At 51.4% G+C, this 21,026-nt stretch overlaps 1 protein-coding gene and 1 long non-coding RNA gene across 3 annotated transcripts in view; both read right to left on the bottom strand.

Moving 5' to 3' along the window:
• The window catches only part of CHRNE (cholinergic receptor nicotinic epsilon subunit), a 4,508-nt gene extending 2,184 nt beyond the window's left edge, over nt 1-2,324 (bottom strand). Inside the window, exons 1-8 of the mRNA XM_021694766.1 lie at nt 2,279-2,324; nt 1,915-2,057; nt 1,782-1,826; nt 1,563-1,672; nt 1,275-1,430; nt 1,058-1,158; nt 547-747; nt 356-470 (exon numbers count right to left, since the gene is read on the bottom strand). Coding sequence (XP_021550441.1) covers nt 356-470; nt 547-747; nt 1,058-1,158; nt 1,275-1,430; nt 1,563-1,672; nt 1,782-1,826; nt 1,915-2,057; nt 2,279-2,324 — 917 coding nt within the window. The remainder of the gene's footprint in view (nt 1-355; nt 471-546; nt 748-1,057; nt 1,159-1,274; nt 1,431-1,562; nt 1,673-1,781; nt 1,827-1,914; nt 2,058-2,278) is intronic.
• A 5,832-nt stretch (nt 2,325-8,156) lies between these two features.
• LOC110584673 lies at nt 8,157-13,310 on the bottom strand. 2 transcript variants are annotated; one of them, XR_002480588.1, is made up of 3 exons: nt 13,234-13,310; nt 8,380-8,498; nt 8,157-8,249 (listed from the first exon to the last, which is right to left on the bottom strand). It is a non-coding gene; the product is annotated as an uncharacterized LOC110584673 (long non-coding RNA). The 2 variants fall into 2 exon arrangements; XR_002480587.1 differs by lacking the exon at nt 13,234-13,310 and adding an exon at nt 12,264-12,330.
• Nucleotides 13,311-21,026: the final 7,716 nt, after the last annotated feature.

The raw sequence follows: 21,026 nt of genomic DNA, 5'->3' as shown, positions 1-21,026 counted from the left end.
TGGAGGGGGGAGGAGATGGAGGGGGGAGGAGATGGAGGGGGGAGGAGATGGAGGGGGGAGGAGCTGGGGGACGGAGGCGGCGGGGCGCGGCGAGGCGGGGGGTGGGGCACTGAGCCGGCCCGCCCCCGACAGAGATACTCAGGGGACCTCAAGGTGGTGTCCAGCAGCCGCGCGGAGGACGGGGGACCGGAGAACCCCCCGCCGCCCCAGCCCCAGCCCCGCCCCACGCTCGAATAAAGCCCAGGCGGGCCGGGACCCCGGAGCTGCTCCCGGTGTCGCGCGGCCGTGGCCCCGCCCCATGCTCGCGTGGCCCCGCCCGCGCGCGTGCCCCCCCTCGGGGACCCTCCGCCGTCACCTGCCCAGCATCGGCACGCTCAGCGACGTCTCGGGGATTTTCTGAGCAATCAGGAACAGGAAGACGGTCTGGGCGAGCAGGACGTTGATGGAGACGGTGCACTTCTGGCCGCCGGCTGGTGGGAGCGCCCGGTCAGAGCAGGCCTCGCCGCCAGCAGCGCGCCCGGGGTTAGGGTCTCGGCCGCCCCTTACCCTGCGCCGGCAGGAAGTAGGCGAGGAGCACCAGGCCCGAGATGAGCACGCAGGGCACGATGATGTTGATGACGTAGAAGAGCGGTTTTCGGCGAATGATGAGCGTGTAGATAACGTCGACCACCCCCGGGCCGCCAGCGGAGGCGCCGTCGGGGCGACGGATCAGCCCGGGGCAGAAGTCGATGGCCCACTCGCCGTTCTCTGCCGGGCGGGAGGCGCGGTCAGCCGGCCCGAGGGCCCGCACACCTGGGGCTCCGGGCGGAGGAGAGGGTGTGGCCGGCCTGCCCTGGCTGGTGGGGCCACGGGAGGTCTGGGCCGTCGGGGCGAAGGCGGTTCGGGCGGGGAGGGGCGCTCGGGCGCGACCGTCGAGAGTGCTTTCGGGGGAGGGGCAAGGTTAAGGCCGGCTGACGGTGTCCAGCCCCGGCCTCGATGGCCTGGGGCCCCCCACTCTGCGAATCCCCTCCCTGGACCCCGTCTAGGGGCGGGGGTTCGGAGCAGGAGGAGGCCTCACCAGTGTAGGCCTCGGTGTCGATGTCGATCTTGCTGATGGTCTCGCCGTCGTCGTCCACGGCGAAGACGAAGTCCACCTCTTCGGCGTTGTAGGTCTGCGAGCTGCGGAGCCAGGGCCGGCCCGCACGGGGGAAGCTCGGACCCGGCCCGTCCCCCGCCCCACCGCCCCGAAGTCACCCCCCCCACCCCCACCCCCACCCCCGCGCCGCTCGTCCCACCGGAAGACGAGAGAGCAGTTCTGCCAGTCGAAGGGGAAGTAGGTGACCTCCACGGCGCAGCTGCTCCGGTAGATGGCGGGGGGCAGCCAGCTCACGTAGCCGCCCTCGTAGACCAGCACGTTGGCGTCGTAGGCCACGCCGAACTGGCCGTCAATGCTGTGGGCCGCGGGAGAGGCGGTGTCCGCCCAGGCCCGCGACCCCCTCGCCCTCCCAGCAAGCCCAGCCCCCTCCCGCCAGGTGCAGCCCAGCCCCCAGTCCTCGGCTTGCCCCGTCCGCCCCGGTGCTCACTTGTTTTCCAGAACGATCTCCGGGAGCCAGACGAGTTCCGAAGGGACCCGCAGGGTCTCCACACCCCCGAAGTCGTCCTTGCTGTAGTTGAGTCGGTAATCCTGCCAGTCCTAAGGAGTGGGGATGGTCGCGCCAGTGCCCTGCATCTCCCATCTGGTGACCCCAGGAGACTGGGAGAAAGGGGCCAAGACCTCCCGCTGTTCCCCAGATTGGACTCACGATTCCAATCCAGACGCTGGTGGTGAGGATCTCCTCTTTCTCATTCTGCACACAAGGGTCAGGATGGTGGAAGTGGGATTCCAGAGCCAGGAGTGCAATTTCAGGCTCGGGGGTGGGGGCGGGGGTACCTTACTAGGGAGATGAGGTTGGTCAGGGTGACCTTGAGGGTGATGGTGACATTCTTTTCAGGCTCCTTCACTGGCCGGCGCTCTGGGTCATAGTTGTCGAAGAGATGGTGGTAAAGACGCAGCTCCTCGTTCTTCGCCTCACCTCCACCTGGGGATGGGGTCAAGCGGTGGGCTCTCTGCAGAGGAAGGGCTGGGGGGAGGGGCTCTCTGCTGCCTCCAGGTCTGCACAGGGCTCTGCTGCTGTGTCCCTGAGCTCTGTGCTCTTCCCTGTCTCCTGAGCCAGACACCGAGCCTGCCTCTCGGTTTCCCGTCTTTGCCCCGTCCCTGGGCGTCCCTATCCCCGTGCGTGTGGCCGACCCTTGTCCCTACCGAGGAGCTGCAAGAGGAGCAGGGTGCCCAGCAGAGCCCCCGCCATCGCGCTGTCGGGTCCTCGGGGTTATTCTGAGCCCTGGCAGGCTTTAAGGGGGCAGGCCAGGGTGTGGGAGGGAGGGAGGGGGGGTGTTAGTTCCGGGCTGGGTTAGGGGACTGTCACCTAATCCTCTTCCCGCCGCTACTGCAGCCAGAGACATTTGGCTGCTCCCAGAGGCAGCTGCCCCATCCCAGCATCCTTTGCCCGCTGCTTGGCCGGCGCCGCGGCCACAGACCCGACCCTCTTATGGCCGGAGCAACCGGGTGCAGGTGCAGGTCCTTGAGGAGCACCTGGAACCACAAGCCTGGCGGTGGGGGGAGGGGTGGCCCTGCTCTGAACATGCGCTGGTGTCCCTTGAGTAAGCCGCCCTGGCAGGTGACACCCCTTGCCTCCTGTCACTCCCGTGGAACACGTTACCACCACCCCCGGCCCAGCCAAGGCCACAGCAATGCGGTTTCCGCCCGTGGAGTCTGGCGAGGTCTCCATTAAGAGCTGGTAATAGGCAGGCGGCCGCAGGGGCTCACTCGGCAGGAACGCACCACCTGGCAAGGAGACCCTGCGGCAATAGGGCCGTCTCCCCGCCACAGCCTAAATCCCAGGTGGGCCTACCCGCGGCCCCTCCGGGCACCTGCCCCAGACGCCCGTTTCTCCTGGCCTCCCTGCTGCCACCTTGCGGCCACACGTGGTGATACCGCCTTCCGGCCCCAAGCACACTTGAACTGATTCTTTTCGTTTTTATCTTAAAGTGTCCTTGGACCACCCTAGTCCATCATCTGAGGTGCTTGCTTACAATTCCTATTCCTAGGTTCCGTCCCCAAAGAGCCCTGAGTTAGGAGGATGCCAGAGTTGGGGTGCCAGGGATCTGGTTTTTTCTTTAAGAAGCTGTCCGTGTTTGCGCTTGCACTTCCGTGCCTTGCCCATTGCGTCCTCACGCTAATCCGGGGAGGCGGTTACCGTTGTCCCGAAAGTACGAAGGAGGACTCTGGTCAGGCCCCCGGTCACTAGAGCGGGTGGGCAGTGACGCAGGAGCTTCGGCAGTCAGCTTTACTGATCACGTAACCTCGTGTTCCTTTCCCACTTGACAAAACGCTTGCATGTTGGTCCTTTTGGGGTGTCCTTCTTCTACCTGTGAGGTCCCTCATCCTTGCCCCCGTGTTACAAGCGAGGACCCCAAAGGCCAGAGGGTCCACGCAGCTTGTCCCATTTCCCAGGCGGCCTTGAAGCCGCTCCTTCCACGGCGAACAGCCTCACCCTTCCGCGCTCTCCCCTCCAGCCCCGCAGAGCGGATGTGCTGGGCGCAGCTCAGCTCCATGCACGCGGCCGGTGGGTGCACTGGCTTGGATCTGTGCTGCGGTCTATTCCATGGCCCCTGGGCCAGCGCCTGGGCCAAGGGTTCTGACAAATGCAGGGATTTATGGGACGTGAACGGGCCCTGCAAGTCCCTGCCCTAGCCCAGCCACTTGGATTCTAGAGCTGGATAAACCGCGGCGGCCAGCAGGAGGGGGCAGCCTTCGGGGACAGCAGCGTGGTCCGAGGGTAGCTGGGGCACCGCGTCACTTGGCTTCCCTGTGTTACAAGAAGCAGCTCCACAGGCCAGGTGTCCTGGGGGCTTCCGCGAGGCCTGGGACAGACGGGGCCATGTCGCAGGCCAAGGCAGCTCTGGGGACCCGCCACTCTCGCCTTTCCCACTGAGCTCTGCTCTGTGCTCCTCTGGATCCTGACCAGCCTGCCTCTTCTCGCTCCTTTGTAAGCTCCTCTGCGGTGTGGGCCCGGCTTTCTCGTGATGGCGGCTGCCCTCTTCGGGGGCAAAGTTCGGACTTTGTTCCTGCTGCCCCCCAACCCCCTGCCCGAGGCCCTGAGCCTGCAGGTGCAGGCCAGGAACGGGCATGGGGTTGGCCTAAGACTGTCTCAGGGCTGGGCGCGGAGCTTGGGGCTGGTGCGGGCGCGGGGCTGAGCGTGTCTTCCTCCAGGTTTGCTCAGGGTGATAACTGCCGGAGGCACCAAGCTTCCTGCTCGGTGCGTGGGGTCAGGTACCTGAGTCAGGCCTGGGCTTTGTGCTTCTATCATGAACACCCCAAAGCCTGACAGTTTTGTTCCTGGGGATGCCTTGACTTCCAGGCTGGACCCAAAGATTGCACCCTAACAGGCAGCTACTTCCTTCGCCCACTTGGAGCAGCGGCCGCCCTCCGTGGCCTGGCTGGATTCTTAGCCATCGGTCCCCTCACGGTGGAGATCCCCAAGCTGGTCTGATGAGGCCCCCTCTGCACACAACAGAAAGAGCCCCCCTTCCTGCTGTCAACAGGGAGAGTGGGTTCAGCTGAGCCAGGACAGTGCCTAGCTGACCCCGGTTCCTACACTGTCCCCCTCACTAGCACCCACGTTCTCTGATCGCTGAGACCTTGCTGGCTTACTGTGTTCGGAGCACAAGGGCCAGAGCCTCGCACATCAGAAGCACTCGACAAACTGAACAGATAAGTCAGTGCAAACGAAGGAACATCTTCCCAGCTCCGTCCCTCCTTCTCCAAACAGGGGACCCCAGAGGATCTACCAGGTACTTAGAGACGCCCACCCTCTGGCCAGGGTTGGTGGGTCCAGGGGAGGACACCGGCCCAAGCCCGGCCCGAGGAAGTCCTTCCCTGACAGTGTTGTCCGGCAACCACTCAGGAAGCAGGGTGCGCTCTGCTGGGGGCACCGGACAGGACGCTTACATGCGGGGGCATGGGGCAGCTGGTCGCCACACGGGGAGAGAGACAACGCACTGGGGACACACAGACCAGAGAAGGTCTTGGCCTCCCCACCCCTGACCGGGCTACGCTCACCGTCACCTGCAGGCTGGTTGTTCAGCACTTCCTTTGAACGAGTCACCTCTACATCTTTCCAATAAATTTCCCTTTGACTTAAAAGTAGTAGCATTAAAAAAAGCAAACTAGCATAAAGAAAACAAAAATGCCCCATAACACAATACCCAGAAAGATCCTTCTGACAATAAAAAAGCAACGCATGCTGTCCTTTAGATGTAGGAATGGCAAACGTTATTACACGGATTCTCCCTCTCCCCCGCACCGCGGGCCTGCAGACCCCTCCAGGCTGCCTGGCCCGCAGCGCCCTCCCTCCGCCCATCAGCGCTGGCCAGACCAGCCTAGGCAGCTCCCCCTGCCATCCCCAGAACTTAGCGAGCAGCTTGGCAGACGGCAGGTCTTTGATAAAAGTGTAGGTAATTCATGAATTCATAATTCCACTCTTGCGCAGGTCTGAGCCATTTGCTCCCAGAATACAGCATTTTCCTGCCCTCCAGGACCAAGGAGGGACGTTACTGGGAGAGGTTCACAGGTTGGTGGCACTGAGAGCAAAGTACTAAGGAGTCAGGGAGACAGGGGAAGGCGGGAAACTAAAAAGGCATAAAGCAGGGGCCTGCGGAGTGCAAAGGAAGGTCTGAAATACAAGAGCAAATGAATGGCCTCAAGGTCAAATTAAGCAGACCTAAAACCTGAGGGTAGTTACTGCCCCACCTAATAGGGCCTTCTGTTAAAATTATAAAGTGTAGGGGCACCTGGGTGGCTCAGTCGTTAAGCGTCTGCCTTCGGCTCAGGTCATGATCCCGGGGTCCTGGGATCGAGCCCCGCGTCGGGCTCCCTGCTCTGCGGGAGCCTGCTTCTCCCTCTCCCACTCCCCCTGCTTGTGTTCCCTCTCTAGCTGTCTCTCTCTGTCAAATAAATAAATAAAATCTTTAAAAAAATTATAAAGTGTATACCATGTACAAGTATGTATAGAAAACATTTGTACAGTTAAAAGAGCAATAATAAACACATGCCCACCATCCACCGTCCCTGGAAACCTCTCGGTGCCCCCCACCCCCGACGGACTACCCCTCACCCTTCTCAGCGGTAACTGTTATCCCGAAATTTCAATTCTTCTGTTTTCCTTCCAGTCATGACAACCTACCTGTCCCGATGTTTGAGCATTTGTAATGGAATAATAATGTGTCTCTTCAAAAAAATAAACGCACGCTATCACTAGAAACACAGAAAAGTCCAGATAGACATGAAACTCAAACCTTTCTTGTTGAATCGCTAGGTCGTACACCTGACACCAATGTAACATCGTGTGCCAAGTAGACGAAAAAACACAAAATCACATCATTCCTCTTTCCACCCAGTTCCTCTCCCCAAAGGCTAATAGCTTCTGTTAAATGTGCATCTTTCCTTTTTTTTTTTTTTTTTTAAGGTTTTTTTTTTTTTATTTGAGAGAGAAAGAGACAGAGCACAAGCAGGGAGAGGGGCAGAGGGAGAGGAAGAAGCAGATGCCCCGCTGAGCCGGGAGCCCGATGCGGGGCTCCATCCCAGGACTCTGGGATCACGATAGGAGCCGAAGGCAGACGCTTAACGACTGAGCCCCCCAGGCGCCCCTGATGTGCATCTTTCTAGACGAAGTCCAGCACGTGTGTGTATGTGCATATACATGGATTCAGAAGCAACCGAGCGTTTACTTCCTGCAACTTCTCGCCTGGTGTGTGGTGCAGCTTGTGGCCCGCGCCCCGGGGGCCCCTCATTCTCCTGAGATGCTGCGCGGTGCTCCGTGGTACGCATGCGCCCCAGGTAAGGGATCCCGCCCCGACCGGTAGACACTGAAGATGCGGACCATTCTGGGTTCTGCGGTCACCTGCTCTGCGGCGTGAGCAGATTTATGCATTCCTCTTTGCTCTGCTTTTGCAAATGTATCCAGAGGGCAAATTCCTAGCAGGGAAACAGCGGAGACAAAAAGTTCATGCCTTAACAAAACAAAACCCCAAAAAACGTTGGTGCCTTTTGCCCAACTGTTCTTCAAAAAAAACATCTACCCGCTTACACCATTCACGCCAATGGAGTACGAGAATGCTTGTCTTCCTCGCGCCCTCCCCAGGACAGAACAGCATCAAGCTTGACAATTTTTGCCAAACCCGCGGGTGAAGGCTATCTTGTTACGTTGATTTACCCATGCTGATGAAGAGGGTTGAGCTGCTTTTGTTCAGTATAAGAGAATCTGAAGATAAAATAGTACATTAATATAGAAAATAAGCCTTAATCAGATAAATCCCATTGGGACAACTAGAAAACCCATCATCAAAATAACCACCAGACCCTCGGCTCCCGACTGCTGCTCGGTGGGCCAGATAATCTGAATATAAAATGAAATCAAGAAAGTCCTACGTAAAGCCAGCAGCAGCGTATTCCTTATCTTGGAGGGAAGAAGGCCTCTTTCTTCCCTCCCCTGCAGCCCCAAATCAGAGACCATAAAGAAAAACCACAAAATACTTCTGTAAGGTCCAAACCATAAGCCAAAGGCAAGCAAATGACAAACCCAGAGCTGCCGACTCATCTCCTCTGTTCCTGAAAACCATCCAAGGCTCATGAGGTGGTGGGGCACCTGGGCCGCTGGGCGCCTCCCCAAGGGTAACAGCACCGATGGGGAGCGGGGAGAGACGCTTGGAGGGGGGCAGTGGTCCTGGTGTCGGAGGGGAACGCAGACCCGAGCAGGAGGGCCACTGGTTCCTCAGGAGAGAGATGAAAATGGGAAGACTCCATACTAAGAATCTTCCACAGGGAGGGTCCGAAACAAGAGAGACAGAGATGGGGGAGGTAGAGGTGAGAGGGAAGGCAGAGGAGGGGGGATCTGGGGCAGCCGACGCAGCCAGGGGTCCCCCCGGCCCAGGAGGACGCCCGCACCCTCCCCAGGACGTGACCTCTTTACTCACGTGGCTACAAAGTCTGGGGAACTCACGGGTGCAGGAGAGGAGGAATGCACTCTGGCCACCTGATTCCAGGTCTCCTGTAAGTTCTCCTCTGAGAACAGATGGTGCATTCCAGGAAACCTTCTAGAACGTCGTGGGCTTGGCTCCAGAGGGAGAGGGCCGTTTGGAGCATGACTGCTGCCACGCAGATCCTGCCGAGGATTCTGGAAGCCCAGGAGAACGTGGTTCAGAGTCCGAGAAGAGCCACCACTAGGAATGCCCGGTTCCTCCCCAACCCCAAGAGGGGGCCATCCTCACAGGGAAAAGGTGCGAGAAGCCTTGGTGGAGTCCTACCCACTGGGGATCCTCTTCCGTGAACACACAGGATCTACTCGTATTTGAAGTAAGTGGAACTCAACTTTTTTTAAAAAGCCATGGGTGCGCTTCTCTGTGTATAAATCACGACTCCATTTCTAAAAGTTGAAAAAATAATAATAAAAATAAGACCTGGGGCACCTGGGTGGCTCAGTCGTTAAGCGTCTGCCTTCGGCTCAGGTCATGATCCTGCTCAGCGGGAAGCCTGCTTCTCCCTCTCCCACTCCCCCTGCTTGCGTTCCTGCTCTCAATATCCCTCTCTCTGTCAAATAAATAAATAAAATCTTAAAACACACACACACACACAATTCCTATTTTCCTTCCATGTTCGCATCCTCGCCTTCCCCTCCTTACAATTATGGGCACACACTTCTGACACACAGGCCATGTTCTTGGGAAGGTTTTTGTCTTGCCCAACCGTATTTTCCTTCCAAAAGTCCCCTCGGTCCTGTGATGAGATCACGAAAAAGACCCTTCGGGTTTTTTTGTTTTTTTTTTTTTTTAAAGATTTTATTTATTTATTTGAGACAGAGAGAATGAGAGAGAGAGCACATGAGAGGGGGGAGGGTCAGAGGGAGAAGCAGGCTCCCCGCCGAGCAGGGAGCCTGATGAGGGACTCGATCCCGGGACTCCAGGATCATGACCTGAGCCGAAGGCAGTGGCTTAACCAACTGAGCCACCCAGGCGCCCCAGACCCTTCGTTTGATATTCTTTGTTAGGAGAGAACTAGTCATCACGAACGTTTCTCCTGCCAATACTCTACTCCACATCAGTGATGGCAAACAGCGGGCCTATAGTCGACTGTGAAGGATTCAGTTCTACTCGGGGCGCCTGGGTGGCTCAGCCGGTGAAGCGTCTGCCTTCGGCTCAGGTCGTGATCTCAGGGTCCTGGGATCAAGTCCCACGTCGGGCTCCATGCTCAGCAGGGAACCTGCTTCTTCTTCTCCCTCTGCTACTCCCCCTGCTTGTGCTCGCTCGCTCTGTCAAATAAATAAATAAAATCTTTTTAAAAAAATTCAGTTCTACTCATTTGAACGGAAGCAACATAAAGGGAGATCCATTCACACCCATCAGGACTGACCACTGTCATGCCTTTGAAAGTTGTCTCTGTATTAAATGAATTAGATAACATGTCACATTTTGATTAAATGTGACCAGTTTTTACAGAAGACATTTGTTTTACTGATCATTTGATCCTTTCTCTTTTTTTAGTTTATTTTTAAAAGATTTTATTTATTTATTTGAGAGAGACAGAGAGAGAACAAGCAGGGGGAGCGGCAGGCAGAGGGAGAGGGAGAAGCAGGCTCCCGGCTGAGCAGGGAACCCTGATGTGGGACTCGATCCCAGGACCCTGAGATCATGACCTGAGCTGAAGGCAGATGCTCAACCAACTGGACCACCCAGGCATCTCCTAAGATTTTAGAGAGAGGGAGGAGAGGGAGAGGGAGAATCTTAAACAGGCTTCACACCCAGCATGGAGCCTGACGTGGGGCTCGATCTCATGACCCTGAGATCATGACCTGAGCCAAAATCAAGAGTCAGAAGCTTAACCAACTGAGCCACCCACGCACACCCTAAAGATTTTATTTTTAAGGAATCTCTACCCCCAGTGTGGGCTCAAACTCATGACCACGAGATCAAGGGTCACACGCTCCACCTACGGAGCCAGCCAGGCGCCCCCTTGTTTGATCCTTTCTATTTAATAGCATGTAAAACTGATTTTTAAAGGGAAGATATGATCAAAGTTACACTGATTTTCTCCCTGTGGTCTAAAAGCAGAGAACACATATTCCTGCATTTGACTGTTAATTTTTTCAGCCACATCATTGTAAACATGGGGAGAGCCTTTGTTGGACAAGAATCTGAAACAGGAGATTCTCACCGCTTTATCCCAAGGCTGGGTTTTTTAATTCATTTTATTCATCCGTTACTAAAAATAAGTGCCACTTTATATGTGGAAGGTGGGGAGGGGTGATATCAGTAAAAGTAGAAAGAAGCAGTTACAAAGCTCAGCTAGTGATGTCCATGTAACAAAAGACCCCCCCCCCCTCCACCTACTGATGCCCTGGAGGCTTTATAGGTGATTTCTACCAAACGTTCCTTCGGATCATCTAATTTCCCACAAGTTCTTCCCCAAAACAGAAAAAGAAGGCAAGCCAACTCATTTTAGGAAGTTCCAACTTCAGCGAAGGACGCCACAGGTCTCATTCACTTATGAACATAAACATGAACATCCTACATACAATACGGGCCAACCACATCCAAAAGTTGACTGCAAAAGAAACCATCCAGCCTGATTACATCCAGCGTGTCCCACAAATGCAGGGGTGACATGTATTCTTTCCTCCCAATGGAACCCCATCTTATTGAGGGCAGCCGCACGTGCCCAGCCAGAAGCACCATGATCCATTTCTGACCAAGGTCTCTAGAAGTCTGCAAGGGGCCAGGGCTGCCAGCAAAGTCTGTCCTTTGCTGGTAAAAGGAGAGTCACCTAAGGTAAAGTGTTTTTGTACTTTTGCTCCTGCTCCTTCCCTTCCACCACTGGATTCATGCCTTTGAGGTGGCAGCCACGTTGCCACCATGAGGTGACTGGGCTGAGGACAGAAGGCCAGTGTGCCAGAGATGGCCCATTAGAAGGATGGGCTCCTTCCTACTGAATGACGCCATTGAGCTACCAGACCAGCCTGGGAGGGCCCATCTCTCTGCTGGTTGAGAAGTTAATGGCCGCGGGGGGGGACCAGCATCTGGCTCAGTCAGAGGAGCATGCAGCTCTTGATCTCGGGGTCGTGAGTTTGAGCCCCACGTTGAGCATAGCGATTACTTAAATAAATAAACTTAAAAAAAAAAGTTCATGCCCTTGGGTTTTAAGAAAGCTTTGCTGGTATTCTGTGACACGCAGCTGAGACCATTTCTACCAATTCAAATGGTTTATCATCAGAAAGTCTACCCATATTATTAACTGCACTAGTGGATTCACAGAGAAAGACCCCCATGCTTCTTTGATTAGAAATAGGAAAACCCACAGAGTGTAGTGTATAATGTCAGCTTTTAAAAACTTCAGAAAACAACATCCTGAACTTAAGCAAACCACTGGAACCAAGAGGAGAGCCAGGGACTTTGCCGGATGCTAGAAACACTTATAAATGCCACTCGCTCTCCTCAGTACTGGCAATAATCAGCTTGAAGCTATAGAAAACAAACTATCACAACAGTAACAGAATCTATAAAGTATTCAGAACTAAACTTCGCTTATTTTTTTAGAGATTTATATATTCCTTTGAGAGAGAGGAGGAGAGAGAGAGAGAAAGAGCAGGGGGACAGAGAGAGAGTCTCAAGCAGACTCCAAGCTGAGCGCAGAGCCTGACACCAGGCTCGATCCCACGACCCTGAGATCATGACCTGAGCCGAAACCAAGAGTCGGACGCTTAACTGACTGAGCCACCCAGGCACCCGAGAACTAAAATTTATTAAGGATGTTCTTCACATTTATGTAAAACCTTTATGGAAAAAAACATAAAACCGTTAAAGGCCATAAAAGTTCAGTGTAAATGGGGAGATAAACCCTTGGTTTGGATGCACCGACTCAACATTATGAAGATGACAGTTCTCCCCCAAATAATTTGCAAGTTAAATTCTTAGGAACTTGAGGAGGAACTCATTATAAAATGTTCCTGACAGTCTAGAGGCACCTGGCCGGCTCATTCGGCAGAGCGCGTGACTCTTGATCTCAGGGTTGTGAGTTCGAGCCCCACGCTGGGTGTAGAGATTCCTTAAATAAATAAATTTTTCTTTATATAAAAAGATGAAATGTTTATGATAGTAAAAAGGTCCATGAATAGCCAAAGAAAAGGGGAAGGACTCACCCTGCCGGATATTAAAACACACCACGGAAGTTAGAGCAAACAAGTAACAACAAACTCATACACGAAATACACAAAGACACAGCTATGGCGTATTTCTTAGTTGCTGACAAACTGTGGGAAGCCAGTAGGAGCCGCCCATGCACACACGCAAGAGTGGTTATGGGCCAACAGTGGAGTGACATCAGGAAGGACAGGTTGGATCAGCAGGCAGGGCAAGCAGCTCCCTCCCTCTGGGGAGGAGAAAAAAGAAAGAAAGCTGTATCCCTAAGTTCCACCACACGCAAAAGTAAACTCCAGGTGGAGGAAAGACTTTAAAACAACGGGAAACCTAAGGCCAACAGAGGAGAATGGGGACGAGTATTTTTGTGACCTTGGGTGGGATTCTCTGAAACAAGATACCAAGACCACGAACCATAAAAGGAAATGTTGATGGCCTGAATACATTACAGTTAAGAATTTCTGCTCAACAAAGGACATCACACCCTCCGCCTGGAGCCTGCTGACTGCCAAGCTCGGGACCAGGGACCAGCGACCAGCTCGGTTGAGCGAGGGAATGGGGAGGGGGTGTGTTCTCCAGCAGTGGTGTCTTTCAGCAAGCGTGCAGGTAGGATTTTGGCGGGCTCACTGGTAAAGCATATCAATGTGAGGCAGGAGACACAGGGAGAGAAGCCAAAGGAGGCATCTTACTGGGTGCGGTCATTCCTCTTCAGTCCACGGAACAGTGTCTACCCCTTCAGTTTGCCCAAGTTTGCCACCTGGAGGGGTGGACGGATGTAGGCATTTACAATACAGCAACTAATCCAGCCTAGAGAGCTCAAAGACCAATCCCCCTCCTGGAATTCCCAGAGCTGGAGCCATCAAATCCACCATGGCCCCACTGAGCGGCCCATCCTTAGAGCCCAAGAGACCCCTGGAGGCGGCCCAGTTAGTGGCTTCCCCAGGCCAACACCGGGTGGAAACTCTATCCCACCTGATGACACCCGGGATCCGTTCCGTGAATTCCCGCTTCTGATTCTAATGTCTTTGTTTTAGTCGGGTTCTTCCGGCTACAAGGAAAAGGAATACATTTAAATCACCTAAAAAGAGTTTCTCAACCTTCCCAGCGATAATCGAATCCTGCAAGGGTCATCGATGGGTGCTGCAATTTATAGGCCACGGTTTAATTGGGAACAGGATATTTACATGGCATCAAAATATCTCCCCACAAAAGTGCTTCTTAGCGACAAAAGGAAAAACAGGATCTTGACCATGGGAAAGCACGGTGGATTCCACCTTAACCACGTAGCAGAGTGAACATGGCCAGAACTAGGTCAAATTGATATGAAGTGTTTCCTGATAATGATTGTCCTGAGAAAGCCACCTCACTTCTGTGATACTGAAACACACCAACCACGAGAAACGTCACACAGACGGAGGGAAATCCTACATAATCGAGGGGCATTCTGTGCAGTTACTGGACTGTGGTTTTCAAAAATGTCAAAGTCCAAAGAATAAAGGCAGTTTAAGGAACTATAGGAAACCAAAGAGCTGTGGTCCCGGGTGGGACCCTGGGACATTTTTTGGACAGTCAGCAAAATGGGAACACGAACTGTAGACTGGATAATACTAGTGCATCCATACTGAATCTCCCGAAATTCATAAGCAAACTGCAGTTATGTAAGAAAATGTCTTTGTTTTTAGGAAATCCACATGGAAATGTGAGAGGCAAAGGGGCACGATGTCTCCATGTTCGTCTCAGTTCAGGCAATAACACTTGAGAAAGAGTGATAAAGCAAACAAGACAAAATGTTAACAAATGGTGAGTCTGGCTCAGGTTGATACATAAAATTAACCCTCGCATGGTATGTTTATTGCCAACTGTGAGAAATTGAGTAGTTACCAGTAAAAAGTAGCCAAAGCCACCAGGGAGATTTCTGCTTCTGGGAAGATGGGGTGGATGTGCTTTTCCCCTGTTCGGCCCATTAAGTCCAACTAAACTCCAGAACATTCTATATAAACATAAGAGGTGAAGGAGTCAGCAATTAGAACCGAATAGACAAAATAATAATAGACAAAATAATAATGATAATAATACCCCAACAAAAGCCTGCTCTCTCTAGCCAAAGGACCAGGGGAGGGGTAGCCTAACAAGGCAGAACTTGGAAAATACGGGGCGCCTGGGTGGCTCAGTCGGTTAAGCATCTGCCTTTGGCTCACCTCATGATCTCAGGGTTGCCGGATGGAGCCCCACATCGGGCTCCCTGCTCCGCGGGGAGTCTGCTTCTCCCTCTCCCTCTGCCTGCCACTCGCCCTGCTTGTGCCCGTTCTCCGACAAATAACTAAACAAACTCTTAAAAAAAAAAAAAACACTTGGAAAATCACCACTCTCTTCCAGACAAATACCACAAACTTGGCCACACCCACACCTGCAAAGGCCAAAGGGTGAGCCCAGATTTCCACCTTCCTCAGGCTTGTCATGAGTCGCCCCAACATCCCTGCCGGGGAGGGGGGCTCTCTGGGAAGGCCAAGCAGGGGAGCGGGGACTTTGCCCGAGCCAGCGGGTAACCACAGGGGGGACTTGAGCTTCGAACACCGCCTTTCCTCACCAGGGCGGTGTCAGAAAAAGCCAGCTAGAACAGAAGGTTTAGACCCAGACTCTCATCAAATAATACAAAAATGGCCACGTTTCCATTAAAAAAAAAAAATCATTCCTCATACCAAGAACCGCAAAGACCTTGAGATGAATAACAAAGACAACCAGCGGCTGCCAACAGCCAAAGGACAGAGGTGTGAGGATTCTCTGGAAAATAGTTTAAAGCAGCCACGATAAAAATGCTTTAACAAGACATTATGGATACGCTTGAGACAGATGCAGACCCGACTTCAGCAAAAGCATAGAAGATCTAAAGAAGGACCAGAGGGAGACTGTAGAGCTGAAAGGCAGGACAGCTGAAATTAAAGCTCAGGCAGTGGGCCCCGCAACACAATGGAGAGAACAGAGAAAAGAATCAGTGGGCTGGAAGATACAACTATAGAAATCACCCTTTCAGAACAACAGAGAGAAAACAGACTCCTAAAGTGGGGGGGGGGGGGGCGCCCGGGTGGCTCAGTCGGTGAAGCGTCTGGCTCTTGATTTCAGCTCAGGTCAGGATCTCAGAGTCCTGGGATCAAGTCCACATGGGGACTCTACTTGTCCCTCTACCCTCTGGTCCTACCCCCTTTTCCACTTGTGCTCTCTCTCTGTCTCTAAAATAAATAAATCTTTAAAAAGGAAGTCTCAGGAAGCTCTGGGACTCTAATAAAACATCTGCCATGTTGAGCTGGGAGCCCCATGCAGGACTCGATCCCAGGACCTGGAGATCATGACCTGAGCCAAAAGCACACACTTAACCATCTGAGCCACCCAGGTGTCCTGAGAGACTACCCAACTTTGTAAAGAAACATAAACAGACATGCAAGAAGTCGAGCAAACCCCAAATAGAACAAACCCAAAGAATAACACAAAAAGAGGCACCTGGGTGGCTCGGTCGTTTCAGTATCTGACTCTTGATTTGGGCTCAGGTCATGATCTCAGGGTTGTGAGATTGAGCCCCACATCAGGCTCCACTCTCAGTGAGGAGTCTGCTTGAGATTCTATCCCTACCCTTCCCCCTGCTCATGCTCACTCTCTCTCTCTAATAAATAAATAAATAATAAATTAAAAAAAAAATAACCCAAAGATAAACTCCCCAAAATAAACACACAACTACCATATGACCCAGAAATTGTACCCCTGGACATTTTCCCAGGGAAATGAAGACTGATGTTCACACAAAAATCTGTACACTAATGTTTAAGGCAGATTTATTTATAACAGCTAACAACTGGAATCAGCCCAGATGGCCTTCAGTTATTGAATGGTTAAACTGTGCTACATCCATGCAATGGAATACTACCCAGCAATGAAAAGAAATGAACTACCAACACACGCTACAAACTATGAATCTCCACAGAAGTATGCTGAGTGAAAAAAAGCCCACTCCCAAAGGTCATATTCTGTATGATCCCATTTATAGAACATTTTCTTAAAGATTTTATTTATTTATTTGACAGAGAGAGACACACAGAGAGAGGGAACACAAGCAGGGGGAGTGGGAGAGGGAGAAGCAGGCTTCCCGCCGAGCAGGGAGCCCGATGGGGGCTCGAACCCAGGACCCCGGGATCATGACCTGAGCTGAAGGCAGACGCTTAACGACTGAGCCACCCAGGCGCCCCTATAGCACATTCTTGATGCAACAAGATTATAGAAATGAAGAACAGAGCAGTGGTTGTGGATAAAGGGTACACAGGATCTCTGCCTTATTTCTTACAATTGCACGTGAATCTAATGTTTAAAAATTCACCTGAAATTTAAAAAATACCTTTGCAGACAACTCTACTTAAAAAAAAAAAAAAAAAAGAAAAATGGAAAATATAATCTTTACCTCTTTTTTTTTTTAAGATTTTATTTATTTATTTGAGAGAGAGAGAATGAGAGACAGAGAGCATGAGAGGGAGGAGGGTCAGAGGGAGAAGCAGACTCCCCGCCGAGCAGGGAGCCCAATGTGGGACTCGATCCCGGGACTCCAGGATCATGACCTGAGCCGAAGGCAGTCGCTCAACCAACTGAGCCACCCGGTGCCCTAATCTTTACCTCTTAAAGCTCATTATGTTGCAAGTAAATATCCCAGTACCAATTGGTTTTTTTAAAGAAATAAGCAGATTTTTGGCTCACAGAACTTCACAATTGGTTTGATACAGCATCTCAGTGATGCCAATGATTTCTTCCCATTTTCTTTTTATGCCTTCTCTGACATTAGCTTCATCCTAAGACCACAGCCCTTGTGATCACAAGGTGGATGCCTACAGCTCATCTGGGGTTACATATTTCCTGTCCACATCCAGAGAAAGTATGCTTTCTTCAACCATCCCACGAAGTCTTGGGCTTTGTTATGGAAAGGACCCACTGACTTTGTTTCTGTCCCTGGGCCAGTCTCACTCTGACCACGGGATACTCTGACCAGCTTGTATCAGGCTACTTGTCTGGGACCTAGTGGTTGGCTGAGGTCCACTTATGCAGCTGGGATAGAATCATTCCCACCAAGAATCCTAAGGATGAAGTAGGAGTAATTTTCCAAAAGAAAAAAAAAAGAAAAGTTGAATGGATCCTCCAACTAATGTCTCCTGCACCAACTCTTTAAAAATGAACCACAGGTAGAACATTGAATTGGACTCTTTGGATGAGATCAACTCTGCCTGACTTACTGCAATAGAGACTTGTTGGAAAGATGCAGGACTCACTGGGTACAAGTGAACGTGGACAGTCCAGGATTGCCCGGGAATCAGGTAGCAATGGGGCCTTTGTAGGAGGAACTACTCTACACTTTTCCTGAACACTTTCTTTTTTTTTTTTTTTTAAGATTTTATTTATTTATTTGACAGAGAGAGACACAGCAAGAGAGGGAACACAAGCAGGGGAGTGGGAGAGGGAGAAGCAGGCTTCCCGCCGAGCAGGGAGCCCGATGCAGGGCTCAATCCCAGGACCCAGTGATCATGACCTGAGCCGAAGGCAGACGCTTAACTGACTGAGCCACCCAGGCGCCCCTCCTGAACACTTTCTTGAAATGAATGCTGTCCAGTTCTATTTTCTCTTTTCTTGTCACCACATTCACCATTTGAAATCCTAGGACAAGGGGAACAGTTGTCCATGATTAGGTTACATCCCGGAGCTAAACTCAGGTGGAGACAGGAAGTACCCGGTGGAAGGAACTTCCAAAGACATTTGGGTTTCCAAAGCGAGAGGGCAGCATGCCTACTTCTATACTCCTATCAAGTCTGTACTCGTCTGAGGAGATGAAGTCTCCCAAAAGGAAACTGGGGTCCTCTTATCCAAGAGGAATGGATGCTGGATAAAAAAAATTACACATATTCCCCTTAGGTATTACATGATAAAACATGTTAAGTGGCACAAAGCAGTACTAAGATGAAAAGTATGAATTAAGTGGATTTACCTGAAAAGCAAGAAAGATTGAAAATAAGTGAACTAAGACTTCAACTCAAGAAGGTAGGAAGAGAACGTGAAAATAAGCTCAAAGTAAGATTAAAGGTGGAAGCAGACATTTATCATCAAAGAGAAAAAAAAAAGTAATTGACTAGTAAAACTAATAAATCTGGTTCTTTGGGGCACCTGGGTGGCTCAGTCAGTTGAGTGTCTGCCTTCAGCTTAGGTCATGATCTCAGGGTCCTGGGATCGAGTCCCGCATCAAGCTCCTTGCTCAGCAGGGAGTCTGCTTCTCCCTCTCCTTCTGCCTGCCCCTCCCCTGCTTGTGCTCTCTCACTATCTCTATCAAATAAATAAGTAAAATCTTTTTTTAAAAATCTGGTTCTGGGGCACCTGGGTGGCTCAGTCTTTAAGCGTCTGCCTTCGGCTCGGGTCGTGATCCCAGGGTCCTGGGATCGAGCCCTGCATCGGGCTCCCTGCTCAGCGGGAAGCCTGCTTCTCCCTCTCCCACTCCCCCTGCTTGTGTTCCCTCTCTCGCTGTGTCTCTCGCTCTGTCAAATAAATAAATAAAATCTTTAAAAAAAAAATCTGGTTCTTTGACTAGTCCAGTAAAATAGAATAATCTTTGGCAAGTCCAGTGAGGAAAAAAAGAGGGGTGGGGAGAAAGAGAGAGAAAAGACAAGCAACATTAGGGCTCATGACTACAGAAATGGAGATTTTAACAAATGATAAAAGTATGTGTTCAAACCTGCAATAATAAATTTGAATAGCCACATGAAATAGATATTTTATGAGAAACTATCAATTACCAAAATTGACTCAAGATCAAAATTGACCCAAGAAACCTCAACAGACCAAAAATTATACTAGAAATTGGAAAGGTATTCCAGAAGCTATCCCCCAAATGGCATCAAGTCCAGATGGTTTTATAGGTGAATTCCACCAACCCTGCATTGAACGGAAAATCCCTATGATCTCTAACTTTTCCAGAGAATATAAAATTTTCCAACTCAATTTCTAAAGCCAGCATAACTCTGGTAACAAAACCAAACAAACAAATAGAAAAAGACAAAGCCCCTCAAAAGCAATCTACAAGCCACTTCTATTTTCTAACTTAGATGTAAAAGGTCTAAGTAAAATGTGAGCAAACCAACGTGGAATTATATTAAAAGAATAATTAATAATGGTCAAGTAATGTTAATCCCAAGCACTCAAAGATGTGAAATTAGAAAAAAAAAATCCAGAATATTAACATGTGAAGAAAGTGAAACATAGGATCATTTCAGTAGGTTCCAAAGCATATGAATCCCTTTTCTGTGTCTGCAAAAGCCTTCAATTTAGGAATATTTGGAGAAGCAGAATTGGCCTCCTATTACAAAACCTGAAACCACCAGATTTGCTCTCCCAGACTTCCTTGCAGCTGGGTCACAGAAGTATGACTAAGCCAACCGATACCCAGACTTTGAATCAGGAGCTGGTACCACAAAGGAGGAGGGGATGGTCCAGGATCCTCTCTCTGCGCAGGGAGGTTGTGGTAACACCGAGTCTCTGGCTCAGCAGCTGGAGCAGTGCGGGCTTCAGTGATCTGGTCTTGGAGCGGGAGCGGAGTTTTGCTCACCAGACTGGTTCTGCAGCTTGATTCTGTTCCGGGCTACATAGTTCCAAAAGTCTGGTTCTCTGGCCTTTACTGGGAAGTCTGTAAAGTGGCCAATGTATGTTTAACAAATTCCCTTTCATCCTAAACTTGCCAGGATGTTTTTTGTTGCTTACAACGAAAAACCCTGATACCAATACACCAATAATCAGCAGCTCCAGGGGCCCCACTCCACCTCACGGCCTCTCTCTCTCACACTTCCTGATGCTTGATTCCTTGTTTTCTCCATGTTCTCAAGTACTTTTTGCAGTGGGCAAATTATATAAATGGCAAATGTACGGATTAACTGCATTGGGCTCGTGGTGAAAGGAGTAGACGGGCAGACTCGTGTGGTTGCCTGACGCCCCTGCTGGGGGACAGCTGTTGGGGCATTTTAATCATTAGAAGGGGTGGTGGACCAACAGACATGGTAGCTGACTCCGAAATACGCACCTCATTTGGTCTTGGGAAGTTTTGTTTTGAAGTAATCTCTATGCCCAACATGGGGCTCGAACTCATGACCCCAAGATCAAGAATTACATGCTCCACCGACTGAGCCAGCCAGGTGCCCCAAGTCTTGGGAAGTCTTAAAAGGCTTTCCAGAGGCAGACATTCTGGGCTGGGACTCTCCAGATAAGTAAGGGTTGGGCAGAAGGGGGTGAGGGGTGAGAAGAGAGCCCAGGCACAAGAAAGAAATAAAATGATCTACTAGAGTGAAAGGTGGAGTGCTGAGAGATGGGGCTGGACAGGTAGACAAGGGTCAGATCATGCAGGACCCTCTAGGCCATGTCAGGGATCTCAGAGCTATAGGGAGCCCCTGATGAGTTTCAAACAGTGGAAGGATATGAACGAATCTGCAGTTCTGGAAGACCACTCCAGTGGGGGATGGGGAGAAAGGAGGTCAGGGCATCAGGAGACCAGCTGGGAGGCTGTTGCAGTGAAGCCGTAGAGAAGAGCTGGTGTCCTGGACTGGGAATGGTGGCAGTGGGGATGGAAAGAAGTGGATTTCAGGAGAGATTAGGAGGTAAAATCAGCAGGACTTGGTGACAGGTTGGATGGGGGAGGAGGAGGGAAAGAGTTAAGGATGACCACTGGGGTTTCTGTTTGTATTGACTGAGTGGCTAAATGGGCG

The sequence above is a fragment of the Neomonachus schauinslandi genome, chromosome 15 (assembly GCF_002201575.2).
Source record: "Neomonachus schauinslandi chromosome 15, ASM220157v2, whole genome shotgun sequence".
Classification (NCBI taxonomy): domain Eukaryota; kingdom Metazoa; phylum Chordata; class Mammalia; order Carnivora; family Phocidae; genus Neomonachus; species Neomonachus schauinslandi.
The sequence above is the reverse complement of the archived record's forward strand: the minus strand, read 5'-3'. Positions and strand labels throughout refer to the sequence as shown.